At 37.1% G+C, this 24,480-nt stretch overlaps 1 protein-coding gene across 10 annotated transcripts in view; it reads left to right on the forward strand.

Moving 5' to 3' along the window:
• NPAS3 (neuronal PAS domain protein 3) overlaps positions 1 to 24,480 on the forward strand; it is a 613,991-nt gene that overhangs the window by 573,437 nt on the left and 16,074 nt on the right. For all 10 annotated transcript variants that reach the window (XM_068684450.1, XM_068684455.1, XM_068684454.1 and 7 more), the window contains 2 exons: positions 8,844 to 9,037; positions 15,126 to 15,232. In XM_068684450.1, the coding sequence (XP_068540551.1) occupies positions 8,844 to 9,037; positions 15,126 to 15,232 (301 nt within the window). The remainder of the gene's footprint in view (positions 1 to 8,843; positions 9,038 to 15,125; positions 15,233 to 24,480) is intronic.

Here is a 24,480-nt window from a genome sequence, read left to right on the forward strand (position 1 = left end):
CTAAGCTTGGGAATCCATTTCTTTCTTTACAAACAGCGTTTTCTTTTTTTCTTTTTTCTTTTTTCTTTTTCTTTTTTTTTCTTTTTTTTTTTTTTCTGTGTGTGTGTAAAAAAAATGCATTAATATCAGATATTTTGTTTTATCTAGACCTTGCTCACTGTGCAGAGAATCACCTAAGGTAATTGTTGGGTTGCTAAGAACTACATCAAAAAATGTGTGTGTGTGGTGGTGGGGGGGGAACACCTTTATTTCTCTCTCCAAAGATAGAAATAAAGACACTACATCTGAAGAATATTTATTATTGGCTATCTTTAATGCAACAAGACTTGGTTGTCCTGGCATAAAGGATTCAGGCTAACTTTTTAAAAAAACCTTTCCAGCCTCTCTGTTGCAAAATGATGTAGCTAGTTTCCACTACCCGCAGATACTCCAATAAACTATGTTGGAACTGATGCAACAAAAGTCCTTTCTCAAGTTTATTTTTTACTGCTCACGGGAGCACCAGAATTCTGGAATAGCAAGCTCCAGGAGTTTGCTCTTGGGCAGGGTTGACAATTCCTCTATTACACCCAGCACACTTCAATAACTAAATGCTTTCAACTTTCTTTAAATGGTATTAAGGAAAAAATATCCTCAAGGCATTGTTTTTAAAGGGGACTTCAAACATTCTATGAGAAGAAAAAAAAAAAGGGCAACACATTTGAACACCAAGGGATTTTGCAGTAGAAAATCTGTTAAAAGTGGAGTTATCTTTTGAATTTCAGGGTTAAATAAGTATTGGTCATAAATCAGGGAAACAGACTACCAAAATTTCTGATGCATTCCAGATATCTTGTGTAGATCAGTGGTAGCCAGATTCTAATAGATCATTTAGAAATATAAGTTAGTCACATGAGCTAGCTTTAGAATTAACTATGTTTCATTTATTCCTCTGAATTCAATATACAAAATCCATTATAACATTTGCTAGGAGTATAAGAAAATCCCAGGTTCTTAATCTTTTTTACTATATAGACTTAATTCTGCAATAACTCAATATTAGATATTATAGAGTTTATATTTAAAAGCAGCTGTGAAGTAAGCAGATATGCAAGCGTAAATCTGCTCATCTTGAATCCCGCAAATGGTCTGCTCTGGAGGTCATATCAAAGAGATTCTTTTTCCAGCTTAAACCTGTCTTTTCTAAATAGATCTCAACCTGATCTCATTTAATGCATTGATGTCTGGTTTCTTAGTCATTATATTTGCTGTATTACATATCAAAAGGACTCTTGAGAAATTCCCCCGAATTGATAATTCTAATTTCTTATGTATAGCTACTCTCTATTCACTCTGAGGACAGCTCTATTGTATGCTAAACCACGAATTGTAAAAATTGATCCCTTTGTATGTAGGTTTGTATTAAATTGAGATACTTTATTTTCTCCTGTTTGTTGCCACACATGGGTTCCTGGTGTCAGTTTGTATTTGGCTGTTTGAGCATATTAAAGTTTTGCTGGTGCTTATGATGTTCTTGCCAAGAGCGCTCTTGCAGCAATCTGCACTAGAACAGTCTTTGTGCCAATTACTTCAAAAAGTATTCTGTTATAAAACCAATTTTTATGGCTACTTTTTCAGGTTGCAGTGTGGTGATTTCATTCAGTTTCTTCTTTTTCCGTTTCTTAAGCTGACCTTCTTCAAATGCTTGTAAGTTTCGGATTATGAAAAAATAATGCACCATTGATAGATGGAGTTGTTAATAAGAGATCTTAAAAAGGAAAAGGGTTCAAAGGTATTAAAATAAAACCTGGCATGTTGAATTACTAACACTGCATATATTTAAAAAATACTATTTATCAGTAAAATGTATGGAGTGCCTATTGAGAAGGCTGATTATGAAAATGCAGTTATATAAGGCAAAATAAATGAAAAATTACAATGTATAATTACTCAACACAGTGTTTGCGTTGCTTATGCTATAAGGCTGATTTCAGGAGTGTTGGCTTTGCATGATCTTTAGTTTAGAGAAAAATGGGTTGCTGATATGTTCCAATTCATAAAAAATCACAACACAGGAAAGAAAGGAATGATAACATATTTTAAAATACGTGTATGCTTTTGAATGGAGGGTCTCGATCATGCAACTTTTACTGCTACAGTGAATGTCAGTGCAAAGCTGGGCCTCAGAGTGCTGACCTAAGAGCCGTCATGTTGATAAAGACGTGTCAGTATACAGTGCAGGACAGTGTGCTATGCTGTACTACATAATTGCTCCTAATATATTACCCTAAGTAATAAAATGGAAGTGTTCTTATGGAACAGAATGAAAAATCAGCCATAAATTAAGGATTTAACAGTGTTGATCTAATGCTATCTAAAATGCAGATATATTTTTTATTAATTATTCTTGAGCAACCTCTGGTCTACTGGTCTTTTCCTAGACTGTTACAATTTGATGACTCTTGAAAAACAATCTATTGAACACTCTTGAAGATATGTGGGTTTTTGTGTGTGTGTGTGTATGTGTTGTTTTTTTAATGACAGCTTTATGAGTTGTATCTCATACAGTAGTCTTCCATTACTTGCACAAAGTTGCAATTTATTCCTTAGGTAACCCTAACCTAGCCATTTCCATATCAGTGAGCTTCATATGATAGGTGTAAGATGAGCAGTGTCAGGTTCTTCTTTTGACTTCAGTCATTTAGAGAGTTAGAAAGTGGTCCCCATCCTCTTCCTTGTAGTTTATTATCTAGCAAGAGACAAGTGGGAGATAAGACCTTGTGTGCCTTGAGGTTGAGGAAGACTTGGAATTGAGGAAGACTTGGAATTAGACATCCAAGCAGCTTTTCACATGATTTCTCAAAACACTAACTTTTGCGCAGAAGATCGGCTCTTCCCTATGGTGTACATGAATGAAAGTGACTCTGGCTATTATGCTTGCTACTGAACTCATATACAATAAATAGTGCTCTACTTGGGTCCCTTTTGATACTGAGCAAGAGCTGTGAACTAAGCCTGTCAAGCCAGGGTGTTTCTCATGTGATGCTTGTCTTTAAGCATCAAATGAGTTTGAGGTCTCATAAGGATACATTTTTAAACCCCTTAGGATTAGCCTAAATTCTGCCTCTGACTGTTTTAAGCAATGAAATAGCTTTTGAATCATATTATTTGGAGAGAGTGATATTGGGGGAAAGAGGGGAAAAGCCAAGAGTGTCTCCAAAAACTAGTATTGACTTTTTAACAATAAAATACATCCTGAGACCAAATATGCTGTTTAAATGTAAATACCATTTCCATTTCCAGACTGTCTTTTGCAGGTGTATTTGAGGGGATTTGAAATGTACTTGCAGATGGAAAAGAGGCTATTGACCTTGAAACTATGTATGTGTTAGGAATAATGTTCGCCCTCCTTGAAATCAGACTTGCATTCTTTGAAAGGGTGCTCAAGACCACAACTCTTAACAGAGGTTCAGGTAGTTTTCAGTGCATAACTGAATTAAGACTGACTGCATTTTACTTGCAAAGATGTTTCTAAGGATTCAGAGATTACTGCCTAGCCTCTTTTTCTTAGCCACCTTGGTTCAGAATGACTCACTCACAGCTGCACTAACTACTATTTGCCTTTGTTCTACAAGCACTTCTTAAAGGATAAAACTGAAGCAGCAAACTTCTGAACCAAATAAGAGTTGAGAACATTTACTGTAAGTAGACATGTTATTCTGCTACGGCACCCAAAAAGGTAGGTGATACAAAGCTGGAGATGGGTGATGTTAACAAGGAGAAAAAAGATATGATGGTTAGAGAGGAAAAGAGACAGTCGTACAACAGGAGCACACATCTACAAACTGCAAATATAGTGTATTCACTATGTAGTCAGCAGTAAGGGACATGCAAGTATTACTGGAATTGTAAACACAAGATCTTACTGGATCTCTTCAAGCCCAACTGCTGCTGAATGATAAGGATAGGCAAGTTACATATTTTTTTAAAGCTTTCCTGATGACTGGGAGAGCAAGCTTTGGTTTCAGTGAGGATGAGACAGCAGAACCCCAGAAGTAAATGGCTTCTGACCATGAGGAAACATAAGCAAATAGAAGTGCTGCGTTACAGTGGGGTACATGTAGAAAACATGACAACATTGATGGATAAAGAAACCTTTACTAAAGTTTACGTTGAGAGTCATGGATATACTTTGATGTCAGAAAAGGAGAATTTTTAGGATATCACTGTTTGAACTGCAAATATAACACTGGACTCTGTTTTCTTTGGGAAGTTCAGAGGAAAGCCTGCTTCCAAATGTCCAGTCTTTGCTTGGAAATGACCTGAATTAATTTATCTTGTGGAGCATTAAAACATGTCTTGCTAGTGTCACAGGCAGGTTTTGAGATGTGTTCATGTATCTGTGAGTAAATGAGTACACAGCTCTTCAAAGTACTAATGTAAGAACATGGCTTTAGCTTGTAAGATATTTCTTCAGCCAATTTTAGCAGTTGAAATTAAGTGCATTTTAAAGATTTAGGTGTTGATTTTGGAAAGATACAATAACACCTTTGAGAGACCAAAACAAATATATAAACTCTTGTGAATCACAGTTGTTTTTGTAAAGGGGGATAAATGTATCTGTGAGTTGTTATAAGACAGCTGAATAAATATCCAGACCCATAAACTAAATTAGTGTGTTTTCATACATGACCATCTTGTCAAAATTTAAGCTATAATTTTAAGGCTTCAAACTTAATCTCTCATAAGAGAAATGAAGGGGAAGGAGCAATTCTGCAAGTGCTGTGGTTTCAGTGCCATAGTAAATTGGCATAGTGATTTACACAGAGAACAAAAGAAATAGTTTAGAAATTTCTTTCTAATGGAAGTTTAACTTTTGAAGAACACAGAGACATCTGAAAGATAAAATTCACAGATTTTCCATGCTTGCAGCTTTTTATTGCCTCTGGTAATACATGTCCTTCCTCTTACATCACATGTATGTGAAAAAAATAGCTGTAATATTTAAAGATGCCTTTTGACAAAGAAAATATTTCCATCTCTAGAGGTGAGATTTGGCTTTAAAGAATGATGAGCAGGTTCCAGATGTGTTTTTCAAGTGCTGGGCTTTCCTTTCCTTAAGTATTGACAGAGGGAAGGTTTTATCAAGGTCTTTGTGATGTGCTTGTTTATAATGAGAAGACATTAGTAGAGCACATCTAAGTGCTTATTGCTAACAGATGACTAAAGAGAGCATATGGCAGGGAAAAGAAATATATATTTGTCCAAGCAATGTGGCTTGTTAACACTCCCACACTCATCATAAACTGTGTTTATATGTACTTACAATATTTTGCAAATCCCTTTTCTAATCAGCTAAAAATAAAAGCCAAATAATGATTTTTATCCAATATTGGAATGTCAGGGAAAGTTGATTTAACATTTTTTAACAAAGCAATTAAACCCTACAGAAAAATTTTAGAGTATTTGTTTTGCTTCAGTCTGACATTTTTACAGCAGGGTATGTGTTGTACTCATTTCACAGGGTTAACGGTTTTATTGTTGCAGAATGTTTTTTGTTTCACCCACCTGTCTATCCAAATACAAATATTATACAACTAGGTTATTTTACAAGCAATAGTACAAGTTGGAATGATCTATGTCAAAGCCTGGTCTAGATCAGGTCACAAACTTTGTTGTAATCACAACATTTCCCTCTGTTTCTATATGATGAAATTCTTAAGGAAGTTACAACACATGCCAGTAAACAATTTGTAAGGAAAAAAAAAAAAATCTACTAATTTCAGTGCACCTTGTTAATTTAGCAGGTGCGCAGAGAAATTTGTACAGCTCTTCACATACAAAGTTTCTTAATATCCCTTTGGTCAAGAATATAGCATTAACCCACTTTTATATTATGGACAGAATATGGTAGCACCATCTTCTCTTACTGTGATATCTAAATGTAATAATCTATTTCTATATTATTACTAGGAAAAAAAAGACAATTATAGTTTAAACACAAATTTGGATTGTTCAGTGGTAAGCACTTATAAATAAAACTGCAAGGGAAAGCTTGCATTTTCTTTTTTTTTTCTTTTTTTTTTTTCTGCTTTTTAGAATATTCCTATCAAATTTTTGTTAAATATTTACATCTGCATCCAAGTACTGGCCTTCATAAAACAGTTTATGCTTGCAATTTAACTTCATTAAAGTCATAATACTGCTTTAGGATATGATAGACTATTGCTGTGGGATTGAATTATAAAGAGATTTATTTTAGCTCCTGGTGATAATTGACCCTATAATTCCTATCACCCCTAATCCCAGTTCAAATGAACCAATGTTAAAAGCGGCAATACTCACAATGTAGACAAGGTCATGACAGCTAGAATTGTTTTTTACTACCAATTAGATTTCCCACTTGGTGAGTTTGACTAATGTTGTCATAGAAAGGGACTTCTGGCATGGAAATACAGTTTCTTTAGGGACACATGGGCACTGGAACTGAAGGGCAGTTTGTTGAACATTTCCCAGTGTACAGAATCAGAATGCAGTTGAGTGCTGACCCCTAAAATTTGAATTCACGTGGGGATTTAGAACATGTCTTGATCTATAAAAGAGCTAGGAACAAGCTTAAAAAATTGAATCTGGAAGCAAACTCTCTTGAAATTCAACAATGTTAAAATATAGTGTGTGTGGCAGGTTTGGAACCATCTCTTGGGATAATACTATGTCTAAGGTGTATTTCAGATGAGGAATCAAAAAAATAAATAAATTGAGTTTTGATTGAACAGACAGTTGTTCAAAAATAAATTATGTTGATATTTAGCTGCAAATGACATGGAGGTTTCAAAAAATATGAGGAAGAGATAAATGGATTTTAAGTATGATATATCTTAAAAATTCCCCCAAGTGATAGTGCCAACTTCAAACATATTAGCATAAGGAGTTTTATGAAAAAACAACTGAACAACAATACTTTTGCATAGCACGTTCAGCATAAGATTATTTTTCACATTATTACTTGTTATCCATCAGCATTTTTCCAAGCGTTTGCAGATTTGAGTATTTGCAGTAAGCTGAAACTGCGTGATAAAATGAGACAGATAATGATAAAAAGCATATGTACATGCAAGCCTAGCTAGAAGGAGCAAAATACACTATTACTGCCCCTCCTGTGAAGTTAATCCTATTTCTTTTAGCTATTTCTTCATTAGTTAATGAGGTCTAGGGAAAAAAAAATAATAATAAAATAAAAAAGTGTGTTTGAAATGGTGTTTTTGCATCCTTGCCTTTAGGTACTTCTTCAAATATTCATAGAATAGTTTGCTAATAGTTTGCTCTTGGAAGGTGCATTAAGTGTGAGTTTAAATAATAATTACTTCCAACGTGGGTGGTCAGAAACCTGCAAGTGAAATGGACAACAGATAAGCACTTTTCTTATTCTGATCCACCACACTGGCAGGAGCCAAAAAGTAGAATAGTGGAGAAAGGAGATGTTTTAATAATTAAGGTGGTGGGTGGAGCAGTGGGGTCACTTCAAAACTTAGATCACAGATCTGCTAGCATGGATTAGATTTGAATTTGGATGCACTGTGTAGTTTTCAGTCTTATTAATGGAAAAGCTTCTTCTCTCTCACTTTCTATTAACTATCAGTCTCATCAAAAGTAAGCAAAGGGTTTGGCTGCCGTCTTTGTGAGTTGAGTATCAGTGGACATGTAACTACATCTCATCTCTGTCACCTCCACCAGTAACAAGCAACATCTCTGTAGACCTCTGAGTACCAACTCTGGGATCACAGTGAAAGTGTGATCCCAGTGATGGGTAAGCCTGTTTTTTGTGTTGATGCTGGAACACACTCTGAGCGTGAAAATCTGAGAAAGCCTCCAACTTACGTTGGTGTTCTTATGACTCTCTTATGCATGAATGCAGGAACTGCAATTTCCATTTTCAGTTTGATATCTGGCTGCTTTTATTATTGGTCCTTTTATGTTATTGTAAAAACAACTCCCTCTCCCTTTTTTTTTTTTTTTCCACGGTAGAACTCCTGAAGAAGTGAAGCTGGAATGGTGGGGTTATTCTTTATGTGGAGTTTCAACTTATTCCATTTCAGGCAGCGTTCTTAGACTTTCACTCTCCAGGAGTACAACTGGATCTCCTGGGCATCTTCTGGCATTATCTTGTGAATAGGGAGAGAGACCATCAGCACCTCAATACATATATAGTGCATTAAGCAAAGACATTATATTTCTACCAAGTCTTTAAAACCTTGTCGTAGATGCAAGAAGACCATGTGGCAAAACAATTTGATCACTTGTACACTGTTGCTTCTCATATTGCCAACCATAAAGAAGTAAATCAAGACTGTGAGCAGTGTCCATGCTGTTAGGTGACTAGCAATTCAATTAAATCCATTCTGGAAAAGTTTCAAAACTGCTGATCTTTTTGTCTCATATTCAGTCTCTGAATGTTAGGAAATTAATGCTTCCTTTCTACCTTCATTATTTCAATTTTCTCTCCTTCTCTCTTTCCTTTCGTTGGATTTCTAGTGTGTTTTTTTTTTTTTTTTGTTTTGTTTTTAATTATTATTTTCTCTTTCTGTAACAACCATCAAAACAAAAATCAATAGCACAGGAGTTCTGAGCTTTTATTTAATCAATGTGAACCATTTGCCTGTTATGTTCCTGTCTTCTTTTTTGTCATGAGAACATGTAGACAGCCAGTATTAATAAGCTAGCACTAGCACTGGCAGTTAATTATTACAATTTTTGGCTGTATTAAGTGCTCTGTAGGGTATAGTAATGTTACCCTTTAAAAGAAACTGATGTCACAGTTGCATCCAGAATTCACTGGGGTTTCTTTTACTGTTTTTATTTTCCAGGTGATTCATATAACAGGCCGCTTACGTCTGAGAGTGTCACTGTCTCATGGACGGACAGTACCCAGCCAAATCATGGGACTTGTTGTCGTTGCTCATGCTTTACCACCTCCTACAATTAATGAAGTCAGGATTGACTGCCACATGTTTGTCACTCGTGTGAATATGGACCTCAATATCATTTACTGTGAAAATAGGTACAGCTTTTAGCTCCTTTTTTTCTTTGCTTTAGCTGCGTGTATTCTTTATTCTATTGGCTTGGTAAAGAGTTTTGAAATTTGTGACTCCTGCAATGTCATCCTGGTGTTGTATGAGAGCACTGGATTCACTCTCACTGTCATCACCTTCAGTACCTTGCATTCTTAGAGGATAAAGAATAATTTAAAACCATAATTTGCAGGACATGTTGCTGAAACAGGGGAGGATAGATCAGGAAAGCTTCCTCTAAGTTTTCTTTGCTTTTTACAATCTTCCATTGTCCCTATCCGAGGCATGATTCAGGGCTAGACTTCTGGTCTGACTTCTATGGCTTTCTTTATGCTCCCCTGACCTCCCCTCCACAAGTCTTGCTCCCTGAAGTTTTCTGGTTTTGAACAAATTTTCAGATTACAACACATTGTGCTTAGTGTTTAATGGAACAGAAGCACAGATGGCCTAGATAGTAAGCTAGAGAGGTGGGATCTGTTGCTGCTAAGGGTTGGGAAAACTGTAGAATAAACTTGTTTAAGGGCATGTTGGGACAGGCAGCAGTGAAATGGGAACAGGTGATGAGGAGTTGTTTGGGGAAGGCTATGTTTGATGTGATAGAGGTGAGTGATCTAGGAATCACACAGAATCACAGAATTTCTAGGCACAAGACAGGATTTAACTTCAGCTGTCTGCTGCCTGTGGTGAGGGCACCAGGACCAGTGGGCGCTCCCCATGCGGGTCTATCAGGGCAGGACCTAGCAGCCAGGCCCGTCCCACTAGGAGCGTGGCACTGGCGCAGCCACAGGTCCATGCACCTCACTGTGAACAGGGTCAGGCCGAGACCAGGCCAGGACATGGGCACAGGGGTCAGTGGGACCCATGGCCAGGCAGGGCAAGGCAGGGCAGGGCTGTGGGGAGCTGGAGCCAGGCCCTGCTGCAGCCTCTCTGGGATGATGTGGGGACCTGAGTCTGGCAAGAGTGGGGGAAACCCCAAAGGGCCTGGTCAAGACTTTTAATGCTTATTGGTGCCCTCAGGGCCCTGAGAAAAAAGAAAAAAAATCTACAAAATAGGTATATAGAGCAGAGTGAAGAGATCTGAGAAGGAAAATAAGGAAGTCTGGGTCTGTTGATGGAAGTCTGAGATATGGGAGAAAGATTGGAAAAGAAGAATGTAATGCAGCCAAAAACACTGGGTCATGAAGACCTCTCATCTAAAACTAGAACAAGATGACTCAGGCACATGTTTCCTGTGACAGCATCCACAGCATATTATGAATTAATAGTTAAAGCTCTTTGGTATGCACAATAATGGAATACCTCTGTTCAGGATAGCACATCAACATAAACTCAAATGCTTTGTCAAATCAGGACCTTACACAATTTAAAATAATCCTGGATTTCAATTATGAGGTTATCTTTGCTGTTATGTTGCTAAACAGCCACAATAATATTAGTAATAATATTACTTGGCTATTAAAGAGAACACTGTCTGCGTATTTTCTAAAAGAGAATATAATTGGAGAAGTTTGGAGAAATTGAGACATAGAAAGTGATTTGGACAAGGTCACAGAGAAAGTTGATAACAGTATTAAAGTCTGGGCTGGCTTTTTGCCTGTGATTCTACCCAATGAGCTTCTAGATTCTGTATAATCTGGCTGCTGGTGAAAGAGCTCAGGAGTTTAGCAGTAGCATCTAGAAGAAACCTTTAGCCTTAGTCTTTGATTTGACTGTGACCTACTCTGTTAGTAACGGAAAACTGCTTCTACTGCAGAGCTCATCAGTGGACTCTGTAAAATGAGTTGCTGGTATCTGTCCAGTTCCTAATTAACACATTCCTTTTAACAAAATCACCTGCACTTACTGTTACCTTTGCTGGCAAACTCAACAAAAAAATACCAGGAATGAAATGAATGTGAAAAATGAACTATTTCATCAGGTCAGGTGTGGTATGAATTTTTGGACTGCGTTAGAAAGATTTATACTTTCTCTGATGTTAGTTTGGCATTTTTATGAACCCTATATTGTGTATGTTTTGTTTTGTTTTGTTTTGTTTTTTTTTAATGAAACATTGTTCTCAAAGTTCTCCTTTACTGTCATGTAGTGATAAAACTATATAATTGATGACTTGAGAAAGTCATCACTGAAAAACCTAAGGTGCATCAGACATGGAGTTTTGTTTGATAATAACATAGGAAGAGTAGATAATGTGGTAAACTCTGGTAAGGTAGCTGACTTATACAAGAAAACATTGAGCTTAATATTGTTTTTCATTAGTTAAGATAAAGACATCATAAAGTCACTTCCCTGTCCATGATGGATTTAATCTGCTATGATAGGGTAGAATGCATACAGTGGTACTTGAATTTATCTTAAAATAGTTATATTTTAAGCCATGGTGGTAACATTATTAAAATTATAAAAAGAATTTCAAATAGTAGAAACTCTTCTGCCAGGGCTGAGAGGTGAACGTTAGCTCACTGAGGCAGCAGGGTTTCCACTGATGGAAAAGAGTGTTAGATTAACAAGTCTTGGATTTCATAGCAGGTACAAAGTAGAATAAGGCTATTAAAGCTGGAGGAATGGAAAGGGCAAAAGAAGGGAAAGAAGTAACTGAACAGCTGATGTGAAGCTGTCAGATGAATTATCTGGGCATCTGCCAAGGCCGTTCTCCAAGTCAGGGAAGTTGGGATCTCTCTTCTGGGGCTATAGAAAAGAAGTGTAAGTATCCTGTCCTGAATATATGGGCTTGACTCATGGCACTTGGGGGCAGCAGGGAAATTCTTTGTGGTGCAACAGTAAAGCAAGTGCAACACTGATGAAAATAGAGAAAAATAGATCCATGCTGGGGATGCTGTAAGCACTATTTATGGAGCAATGGGGAGTTACTGGCAGCCACCGGGAGTAAGGAGCAGAAGCCATGCTACTTAACTGAAATAAATGCTCACAGAGGACCGTTGGATCAGCAGGGGTGAGATCAATAGTACTCCTAGTTTTCCAAGTGGTTGCCTGCTTGCAACAGCAGGGAGGAGGAGTGACATTATTCAAGTCTTTGGGTGCATCTTGTTACTTTCCTCTGAACGAAGAGATCTACATCAGAATCCAGAACTCGGTGCAGGAACTACTCAACAGTTAGCTTCCCTTTGAGACAAGATCAGTTAGCACCCTGGCGCTTTCTATCAATTAATATTTTGTTCTTCAACTATGAAAAAAAATGGAAACCAAAATAAAGAGACTGCTGCTAGAGGACAGCGTCAGTTTCTGTGTTTTCAGTGTCAACTGTTAGTGATTAGAGACTGTCTAGGGAGAGGCTGTAGCTCAGTTTAACGTGGACTGCTATAGCCATATCTGCTCATACATGCCCAAAAAGAAATAATCCACTCTGTATCCTAAATGCAAGGGGTTTGGCCATTTGGTCATGACAATGGTTGACAGTAGTTCCTTAAGATGTGCAGAATCTTGCATAGAGAGCTTCAAGCTTACAAGGCTCTGCACAATTTGTTTCTTATTAAGCAAAGCACATATCCCTATCTTTAAATTTCAATTACATTAATAGTCCTGTAAGTCAGTGGAACCGCTGATCTGCCTGTGCTTATGTTTTGCAGGATCAGGTCTGTCTATTCAGCAGACCCAAATTCCTACCGATCAACCTGTTGCTTTATTTTGTCAGAGGGCTTAGGATCCACAAGATCTGTCTCACAACTAGTGCTCTAAGATACATTATGTTTCTTTCTTTTCTCCCTGTGAACAATCAGTTTTTCCATCTTTGATATACACGAGTGTCCTATTTGATGCAATTTCTTTTCCTTCTGGTTTTGGTGTCATGGCTTATATCATCACTTATATCTTCATATTCTCTCTTCTGTTTTTTCTTCCTTTTTTTTTTAAATCTAAAAACACCCTTTGTCCTTCTTACGTCTGTTTTGAACAGCTGTTTATTAATATTATTCTTAAATTTAAGTGTTTGTGAATCTGCTTCCACAGTTTCCTGGCTTTGTTCACTTTAAAGTGAACTTTCACTGTAAAGGCTTTGCACAAACATGCTGCTACGGATAAACAAAATAAAGCTGAATCAAATTTACCACAGCGGAGAGCAGAATGATCATCTTCCCTGCAGACTATAGCACCCACAGACTGGGTGCATCACAGGGCCACGGCTGTGCCACTGCATAACCTGCTTCTCCCCTTTCACAGCACAGCTGCTTCCATTCTCCTAGCTCTCCATACCTGTGCTGCTATCTCACAAAAATGTGAAAGTTCAAGCTGCCATATCCTTCTCTCCCCGAAACCACTGGAACAATCACACAAGGACAGAGCTTCTGTCCGACAGGAGATTGCCCGTTTGTACTGGGCTGGGAAGGGGGGCGTTTCTTCTCCCTGATCTTAAAGCAGAGCCACCTCCTCAGGCAAAGAGGCAGCAAACTGTGCCAGTGAGGAGTGTAGAGCTGGGAGGGGGAGAGGCTTGAGTTCTGGTTCCTGTTCCAGGTACTGTTTACACACTTAGTTTAGTATAAATATATATATATGTATTTATATATATACAGGGACAGTAACCTTTAATTCTCAGGCTCTGTTCCGTCTGGTGAGGTTTCTTATTACTGGTCAGAGATCCCAGGTCTTTTGTTGACCAGCCCCTAATTCACTGTGCAAATAAAATGGAGTAACTTAGCAGGAGGCCTACTACCATCATTCCAGACATTAAATAGTGTCCTCTCCAAGAAGGCAGAAGAGATGCATTTCAGCTCTGGTTTGTGCTAAACATTAGATGGGTGTCCCTAGATGCATATCCCACATCTGGTTAAGTGCTAGAACTACTAGGCATGAAAAGTGCACATCCTTTAGCATGCTCTGTCATGAAAGTGGGACAAGGCTGTTGTGTTTTGCACCACACTTGATTTGACAATTCTTGCTAGTATATCTGAGTCCACCTGCTCCATCGGTGATGTTTCTGGGGGGAAGTTTAATTGGACAAGTGCTGCTGTAGTGCTATCTAATACCTCCTTCCTCCTTCTTCAGTCTTCCTTGTTTTTGTGTTCTCTCTGTCTGAGACCGTTTAGCTAGTCAGTCCCTCACCACCACTGCCTGCTGGGAGCCTCTCAGACCCATGTGGTCCAGTTCCTCACTGGCCTGCACTCTGGATCACACTCCTGATGTTTCAGCTGCCTGCTTCCATCAAGATGTTTGGAGTTCCTTACAACTCTGTTAAATGGATGGCTGTTATGTCTTATGACTGCAAAGGGAGCTTAACCCCAATCATTACAGCATATTTTAAAACCTAAAATAACATTCCATTTCTAGAAAACAGACGTACTTTTAAATGCTGTTGTGAGCAAGGTATTTTTCGATCGTTTTATTTTCCATACTGCATTTAAGGATTTTGACATCTTGACACTAAATGACAAAAGTTTACACGCACATACACACATGTACACAGGCAGAGGCACACACACACAAAGTTCTGCAGAATAGATTTTAAAGTCTCTATGTGCAATGAACAACAAAGTCCCAGTTGAAAGGGCCCAGAGTGAAAGCTGAGTTCCCAAATGAATTAGACTAAAAAAGATAACACCCTGAGGCATCTGTATGTCTCAGCATTTAAATTATATCCCTTGAAATATCAGTTTGGACTTGGTGCCAAGAAATGGTTGAAGAGCTTTTTCATGCATATACCCAATAGAAGACCAATCTGTTGAAATGAAATGTGTCTCTAATCATTTGGTATAAATGTAACATGTTTTTACTTTATTATGTAACCTTGAATAGTTCTGGTCTTTTAATGAGGATTTGGGATTGTTACAAATGCTTTACAATTTCATGGAATTGTCTTGGTTTTATGCTGTGGGAAGAATATGCACTAAAATTTAACTTTCCATATATTTAATGGATTACATGATTTCAAGGTTTCTTTAAAAACTTTTCTTTATTTGTTTTAAGGCTGTGTCTTGTTTGTGCAGATATTACATTCAAATTGATGGTTGAGCCTTCACAAAATTCCTATAGTGGTGAAAAACTGTTTTGCAGATTTCACTTTCTGAGTCACTTGACAATTATTGTATTCTTTTCCTTCTTGAATTATAGGTTGTATTTTTTCCTTTTTAGGATTAGTGATTACATGGATCTGACCCCTGTAGATATTGTAGGAAAGAGATGCTATCACTTCATTCATGCTGAAGATGTGGAAGGCATCAGGCATAGTCACTTAGACTGTAAGTACTTCTATTTTTATCAAAATAATCTGGTACAAAACCAGATTGTTACTCAGCTATTATTTATATTTCATGACTGGGGGTCTCCATGTTGCAGGTACTTTTTTTTTTTTTTTTTTAATCACAGGGTTTCGTAGAGGGTGGCTCAAACATAAGTTTCCATATCACTTATTTTCAAATCTTTCTATAGACATATAACATTGTTCACGTACATGGGAATAAAAAATTATATTTGTGTTACTGGAGTTTCCAGCAGCTGTTCATTTACATGTGCTGTGCATTATTTTAATCCATCAAAGAAGTATTGCTTAGGTGAAATACTCCCTCCCTAGCACAGAAAATGAACTCCTCTCATTGTTTTTAATTTCTGAGTCATAACATGGAAGTCAAAAACCGCAGCATATTTGGGACATCACCAAATTGTTCAGTATAGAACTGAGCTACAGCTCCACCAGTGTTTTAACCACCCAGTGCCTTTACATTTAAATGGCCCCCATGCCTGTAGCATCTAAGCCCCTATGATTTGCACACTGGTAGTATCTGTTTGGGATGTGCATAAAAGAAGTACAAAAATGTTACAAGAAACAAACCTTACAAGAAAGCATGTGCACGTCTGTGTATGGGGGAAGCGAGGTTCAGAGTGATTCCTTGTAATTAAACTCTTTGTATTCCTCTTATTAAAAGCCATAGGGCCTAATTCTTTTCTTGTTGAGATCTGTTGACTTCAGTGATGGTGCTCCTGATTTACCCTGGTACGAAAAGAGACTTAGGCCCATAATCTCTAATTTATCTGTGCCTGCAGTGAAGCCAGATAATTGTTTGGAAGCTTCCGTGCCTGACTGCATTTATGATTGACTGGTGTGTTTTTCTCAACATAAAAAACTATCCACAACTACATAATGGGACTTACAGAGTCCCAGATTTGAATAGCTGTGCTCCCCAAACATCTTTATAATGGCGATGTATAGAATTTAGAGAATCCCAGCACTGTGTCCTGTTAGCATTTACTAATAAAAAGTTAGCAACCAAAATCCAGCCACCTTTAATTAGTTCTTAGACAAAAATACAACTATGATAGAAGGCAGTATAAATCTTTAGTCCCTAAGTACCTTGATCTGCAAGGAGAGATAGGAGGATAACTTCTACTGGAAGCGGGACAGCAGAGACCACTTGCCTGATAATATATGGCAGCCACAAACATTATCATGCTCTTTAAAGCTTTAAAATAGTCCCTCAAGTTTCTAGAAGGTAAAGCACACTTGACATAAGGTCACGTTAGATGCACTTCTGGGGGGGACGGGGTCAGAACAATCAAGTATACAAAATGATAAACAAAATGTAATTTTGCATAACTTATATTTTGGTCCTTTAATATCCTGAAGGATATGGCAGTTGCTAAAAAATGAAGGAGCAAATTCAGAAACTTACTGGGAGCTCTTGAAACTGGAAGTCAAAAATGACAAGTTGCATTTCCACTGCACTATCTGACCAAGGAAATAAAAGATATTTATGACTCAGACTTAACATACCACCTGGCAGAGATGAACATCCCATTTGAAAAAGACCTTAATCTTCTGAATGACCACTTCTCTCTGAAATACAATATGCTTTATGAAACATTCATCTTCAGAAAACTCAGAGATCTATGCAGACAGTGTGAGTGCAGTGTGGTCCAGTGTATAAGCAGTGGACTAGGACTCTGGAGACCCCAGACACAGGAGTGGCTTCTAGAAGATCACTTCACCTCACTGTAGCAGTTTCTGCTCTCACTGTACATCATCCGCTTTAGCTGTCTGTATTACAAGCTTTATAAACAGAGGGAATCCCTCCCACTATCAGCATCCAACACAGCAGAGTTCCATACTGACGGTCTTGAAAACCTTCAAGGACCTTTCTAAGGGCTTAATTATGATCACAGTGATTTTTTTTCTTCTGTCCAGTTAGAATTTCACTGTTTTGATTGCGCAGCTCAAGGCTGCATCTTCTCAGTATCTCCTTACAGGTATGCTGTTAAGTCCCACAAAACCACCTCTTCTTGAGGTTAAACAGGCCTGATCCCACAGCCTCTCCCTACAAGGCAAGTGCTCCAACCCCTGACCATCTTGATGGCCCTCTGCTGAGCTCACTGAAGTTTGTCATTATCTTTCCTGTTCTGGGGAGCCCAGATTTGTGTGTTTTGTTACAGATGCAACCTAAAGAGTTCTTAGTGAAGGGAAATAATGACTTTCTGTGTGTACTGGTTATCCTCTTTTTAGTTCAGCCCATAGAGCAGACTGCTGATCCATGCTTAGCCTGCTGTCCAGTAGGATCACCAGGTCCTTTCCAGCTTAGCCAGTTACCCAGCCAATCAGTCCTCAACCTGTATCATTCCATAGAGTCAGTCCGTCCGAGGTACAGGACTTTGCATTTGTCTTTTCATGTTGTTCAAACACATGCTCTGGATGAATGATCTTGAAGTTTAAATTAGGCTTGGGAATAGCTCGGTGAGTATACTTGCCCATTATAAGTCCTACAAAGGCTGAAGTGGTTCATATCTTTGCCCAGGGAGATGCTCAATTCTTCTAGCATTTGGAAAAGAACTCTGTAGAAATACCAAGGCAAAGAAATCACAAAACCCCCAAATACTTCATAGCAACTTGTCCTGTTTCAGTGGGGAAAAAAAAAATAAAATAAAAAAGCTAAAATTCAAGAACTTGCAGACACTGGCTGTAGAACGTAAGACCCAGCACAACTGCTGTTTCCCAAAATAGACAAGGCAGGAGTTTTGCCAGTCCTACATAGAGTATAATTCCTTGAGATTACAGTGGATAAAAAGTAATAGTATGCAATGTTTTCAAGAAGATCTGGAAGCTAAAGTAAAGGTTAGAAAACCTTTACTACAGAATGTATATAAAAACCTGATAGATTTATGAAAGAGATAAAATAATTTTTAAAGATTAAGACAAGAATCCCAAATTGCAATGGTAGATATAAGGTAAAAAGAAGCACAAATAAAATTGCTGCTCTTGCCTATTCATTGATAGCATATCAGAAAAAAAAAAAAATGGAAAAGTAAAACCAGTACATCCTGCCTTCTCATCCAGGTTATTCAAAGACATCAAAGAGGAAAACAAGCAAAGAAGAAAATGTTACACAAAATCACACAGAAAAAATCAAGAGGGATGTTGATGGCTTCAGATCATAGCAGCCCATTAGAAACTTTGAAAAATAGACCTTGTTAACTCTATCTCAGATAAAAGAAGACAAAAGCCGTTTCAGGAATGTGACCATAACAAGTATAATGGTGAAGAAGGTCTGCAAGACTATAGCAGTGACAACAGTCCTTTGTAAGGGAACCTCTGCCCTAATGAAAGGTCCATCACAGTCAACGTAAAACCTTTCATTGTTTTCAGCAGACATGGGGATTATGCCCTAAAAAAAAGCAAATGTATATGGACTAAAATCCTGACCCCAGTGAAGTAAATAACAAAAAATAGTTTCAGTGGGGTCTAGTTTTCTACTTTGAGATTTATGTTACTTATAGCTTAATGTCCTTGTGGATTAATAAAATAGCATTTTTACTCTACCTCCACATATGCGTGCATCTATCCCAAAACAGTAATGCATGGTGATGATCTCACAAGTTATTGAAGCATAAGCTTTTTTCAAATAGTAATAAAAAGAAGGGGGATATTGTTTCTATCTTGCTTCATTCAAGCTTTCAGTGATCATGCTTTTTTCACAAATCCCCCAGCCAATTGCTTGGTATTACAATTCTAGCTTATTAATGTGTTTCCCATCTTATAATGCTTCATGGTTTCAGAAATTAGAGAAACTTCTCATTTGTTCATCTTGGCTGTGTTTTTTGTATAAATTGCTGGTAGAATCCTGACAGGTATCACTTGTCATAAATCAAGTCTCTTTCACGGAGAATGTGGTTAAAATGTGCTGTAGTCTAACAGCCTGTACACAGTCCAGCATCGCGGCTCAGCTGATGGCTCAGCTGACACCCAGCACCTGGCTGAGATGCGAAAAGTTGTGTTTGAATCTGACCCCTCAAAGTCTAGCAAGTCTAGCTGTACTGTGGCTCAGATACAGTCCCTAGCTCTGTGTAACATTTCTTCCTAAGAGTGAATGGTTGTCATATGCTGTAGGAGTATGTGTCTTCCATTTAATTGAAAAAAATTAATGATCTTCACTGAACGGTAATATCAAGTACTTGCTGTTGCAGTTCAATGAAGGTCATTAAGAAAGATGTGAGGATGTATAAAGGTCAAGCTCTCTGAAAGCAGCCATGAATATACTTTTGGACAAATATAGGAAAATGTGCCACCATTTGTAAAGGAATATGTTGCTTGTAAGAAAACCGTCAAATGTATATATCAGTATATAATATCTGCTTTTTCATTTTGAAATACTAATTGAGGTCTTAATTCAGAAACCTGACACTGACAAAAAAGATACGTGTTGTCCTCAGCTATTGCATAGAAAATATCTTATTTCTCCAGGATTTGATTTACAGCTATGAGAAATTCAGTTTCTTGGGAACAGTGAGCCAGGGCAGTTCATTTCCCACAAAGCAAAAGTCTCTGATGAGTATGTTTGGTAGTACTCCCTCTGACCTACTTTATCTGGTTTCCAGTGGTTAGAATAATCCAGTCTTTCTGAAAATAAACTATTCCACATTTGCCTTTTTCATGGCTCACCTGTTTTCTGAGGGGTATTACCCCCTCAGTCTGCTTTTAAATCAGTTATATATTCATTATTTCCTTATGTATGTTCAGGAGAAAAATCCTATTGCTTTACAAAATATTGCTTAGTGCTTTAGCCTACCAGCTGTAGTTGAACTAACCCTTTTAACTTATGCACATCAGTTATAATTTTTTACTCTCTTAATAACCTCAAACACATGAAAAACAAATAGAATGAGTTGATAATTTCTAACAGTAAAATACACTTCACATATTTTGCTATCATGCTGTGGAATAACTCTGCAATGTCAAGTAGCACACAATTAGTAAAACTGTAGGGGGAAAAAAAAGAAGTGTTTTGATCCTGAGGAATTTTTATCCTAATCAGATCGAAATTTCAATGCTCTTGTAGTGCTTAATATCTTCAATCACCAAAAAAATCAAACTGATTCCAATGTCAGGTTTTGCATTCTGGGACTGAAATAAAATGCTAAAATATACAAATGAATCTCATGTTTGTACAAGTTTATTATCATCACTAAAAAGCAAGATTGATTCTAAATTAGGTTGATAGAATGTCTGGTGTTTAGCTAATTCTTAAAGCAAGCCCTCCTGGCATCCTGATGACAGTCTAGTGTATCTTTTTGTCAACGTATTGCAAAAGTGTTGGTCTGACCACCTGCACAATATTCCTCTCTGTCCTTATCATGATGTCCAACAAAGATTTCTACTTTGGAGACTGCCATCCTTATGTCCTTTTGACTAGAGATGGTGATGATAAGGAGGGAAGAAGGAAAAAAGAAATAAAAAACTGGAAGAAACTGAAGCATGCAAAGAAAACAGTGTATCGATTCATACCAGGAAAAAGATGAAAATAGAATTTGGTTTCAGACCATGCCTAGTGTTTGTTTTTCAGTCGTAAGGAATCACAAGGCTTTACACCTAACCAAGAGGATGTATGTTGCATGTCTTTTAGCCACGCTCTGTAATCCTGCATCTGTTGCATTTGCTCCTGCAAATGTTTGAGTTATGAGAGATGCTGCTTTGTCTAGCTCACTTTCTGCTCTCTGGCCAATGCCAGTTACTTTAGAATAAGGTGGAAAACACACTGCAGTAACCAATTATGTATGAATTGCACCCTTTTTTTCTCCATATGATACTATTATTTCATAGTTGGGTCACTGCTTAAAATATGAGAAATTATACCACTTCCTAAATTTCTGTTTTTAGAGGGGGCTTGGTAATTTTACTATTACAATTTTACTATTATTACTAATATATTACTGTTTAGTAATATTTCTATTGTAATATTGGGTTTATCCATATAAATAATTATCCATATAAATAATTATTCATATAAATATTTAGCTATCTTAAATCCACAAAAATGTCTAATCGTTATGATATCTTTTGGCTAAGCTTTTCACATGCTAGTTGTGTGCTGTTGGGTAAACGTTTTCTGTATGTAAAGGATATATAAGAGAGTTCATCAGAAGCATCAGATCTTTTAGCTAGTTAACAAACTGGAAAACTCCATAAAGCTAAACCTTTAAGCTATTTAAACCATTGGCTGCTGAACTTGCCGTTTCTTAATTGAAGAATTTTGCTTTCTGTAGCTTAGCAATATACAGTTATTTTACCTCAGATACAGTTTGCATCAATAACACTTTTGCTTAATTCCTGGTGCTATTTCATTTTCAAATTAAACCCGACTCTTTGATGCAGTACTGATTAGTATGTCCCCATTTCAGTTTGTAGGCTCTCTGTCAATAGCTCACTTTTTCTTCGTACACTTGTGCATCAGTCAGTGTAAATACTCTGCCTGCCTAAATAACACAAAATGGCCTCCACACATTTGTCACTTGCCACTAAAACAAAGGGAGAAAAGTGTGCTGTGTATGAAAGCATACTCAGGAGTTTTTTTCACAGAGAGGAAAGGTTCAAGGGAAAGCCAGGTAAAGAACATTTGGTAGTCTGGAAAAGTACTTCGAATCACAGACCCTTTACCTTCACTGGTGAGGTTCACTCCAAGATTATTGAGTCCAAAAGTGTACATTTCTTTATTATGTAAGTTAGAAACAGGGTGTTGCTCCATTGAAAATCCAGGTATGATGTAAGGATTTTTTTTGTAGTTCCTATGCTGTGAAATACTCCATCCTAAAATGAAATTCAATGAGGTTATGAAGAGGCTGTTACAGATCTTTCTAGAATTTTAGAAATACATTAGTGCTGCTTTTCTGTTTTTCCTTTTCTTTTCTTTTTCAAAGGTCTGGGCAGTTGACCTGTTGTCTCTGAGGGAGACAGTTTTCAAAGCAAGAAGGATATGAAAATACTATCAGTAAAATGTGTAGCATATATCAAATACTTGATAATGTGCCAATAGGTCTTATTAGCACTCATTTAAAAAAAACTGTTTAAATCACATGTGGCTTTGATATCCATGAGTGATGTGGCTGGTGGTGGATCAATGTTTTTTTTTGATTTCTGAAAACTTACAGAGCAAATGGGACGATGTCTAGTACTTTGGTCCAAAGGGCTTTTTGAGAATGCTCTTCCAAACATCTGAAACCTTCATACCTAACCTCCACAGGCTGTTAGGTATTGGATCTGAGATCATAAGACAATTACTTTCTTGAAAGTTATTTTGTTTTTATTTTACAAGGATTTTTGGGGAGGGGGTGGGAGGACACTGGCACTAAGCTATGAAGGCTACTAAAGCTTGTGAAGAAAGGTGGAAATTTTGTTGGGATTTTTAATTATTATTATTCTTTTTACAAGTGAAGTGAAGTGGTTTAAAAGGGACAACATGCTTTAAATGCGTCTTACGTAGTTCACTGCCAGTAATACTGAGATGATGATAAACCTCTGTAGTGGTTTTAAGGACATTTGAACATTCAGTTGTGCCATGCAACCATGACACTGTGTTGTGGATCCCTTTCCTCTAGTGATTAGTCTGAGAAAACAATGTTCATTTCACTCAGTACAAGCATCCAGATAGGGACTCCTAATACAGAAATGAAAGCATGTTTAAAGGGATGATATCATCTCATGTGGAACTGACCATCTTTAATCTATGCAATTCAGAATAAAAATTAATATAGTTGCCAATCTAGTTCTGTATTTTGGTCAGATCCAGTAAAACTTCTTTTTCCTTTCCTATTCATAGAAGATGTAGCTGTGTATAGTACACTGATATATTTGGTATGGAAAGGGTTATGTTCTAAAGTCATTAATCTTACATAGATTTTCATATGACGGACATTAATATTAGTGGAGAGATGGAGGACAGATTTAAGCTTCTTGAGCAAGCAGGGCCAAATTTCTCCTCTGATGTTGCATTTTAGTAGCTGAAGGCAAAATTTGGATCTGGGATTTCATTTTCCCCTCCAGTTTGAACAGACAGAGTTCATTAATGATAATGGAAGTTCTGTCTGAAGTTGGTGTTCAAAGCGGGCTTGGGTTTCTAAAGGACCGTTTCAATATTAGCAGAAGGAAATCACTTTATGGCAGGATTGAAGTTTTAAAAGTCATGGGGAGACAGACAAATCATGAGGGAGAGGAAAAGTTAAGAAAGAGAGAAGAAAACCTAGAGAATCCTAGGTAGAAAAATCTAGAGTTTGCTTTTTCAATCCAGTTTATTATTAAATAAACTTAATTTGCTTATTTACATCCTTTCTATCTGTTAAACAACAGAAGAGTTTTCTGATATGCATGCTTTAAGCTTCTATAAAAGAGTGCATCTAGTGTTCACTGACTTAGATATTATGATTCAGTCATTCCATTTGATCAATACCCGCATCATGTTTTAAAATAAACATCCAATCTGGCATTATATATTTTTGTTAATAGTTATTGTTAAACATGCATTTTCATGATTAGAAAACTGCAATTTTAAATGATGGACCATGGGTAAATGGTATGTAATAACCACCATGAAAGGAGGAGGGAAAAAAAAGATTCAGATTTTCTAAACAGCTGATTAACGATTTGAGTAGTGGTTTGGTTTTGCTTTTAGTTTTTCCCTGCAAGGTTGTTGATACTTATTTTTGCCTGATTTGTCAGGCATTTATGTATGTAACATTTCCATGCTGGAAGATTTAACAATATTCCATACTGCAGAAGTAAGCAATGAATCAGTTGCTATACAAAGCATTTTTAGAGTAAAAGTATATGCTTAAAATAAGTATTCCAGGTGAATGGAGAATTTAAGTGGGAGTTTGGGTACCAGTGACATACAATTTTCTCTCATGACTATGAACTGCTACTTCCTGATCAACTTTGGAAAAGATGAATCTATGTCCAGCAATTATTACTGTCTAATATCTATAGCAGGAGAGCAGCCAAGGTCTCAGGTCAATGTTACTGACACAGTAAGCCGAATACACCTCATTCTACTCAGACACAAAAAAGATGTTCTCTGTATGGCATTCAGGCCTTTTTCATGCTGTACAGTTTAAGTAAAATATTTTCTAAAGCCTCATAGAACCGACATTTTTCTAAACAGTTACCATATTTTAATTTTTCTTAAGAGAACTGTGTTGAGAGACTTGAAGTCACCCAGAGCTGGTAAGCAACTGT

Source organism: Anas acuta, chromosome 5 (assembly GCF_963932015.1).
Source record: "Anas acuta chromosome 5, bAnaAcu1.1, whole genome shotgun sequence".
Taxonomy (NCBI): domain Eukaryota; kingdom Metazoa; phylum Chordata; class Aves; order Anseriformes; family Anatidae; genus Anas; species Anas acuta.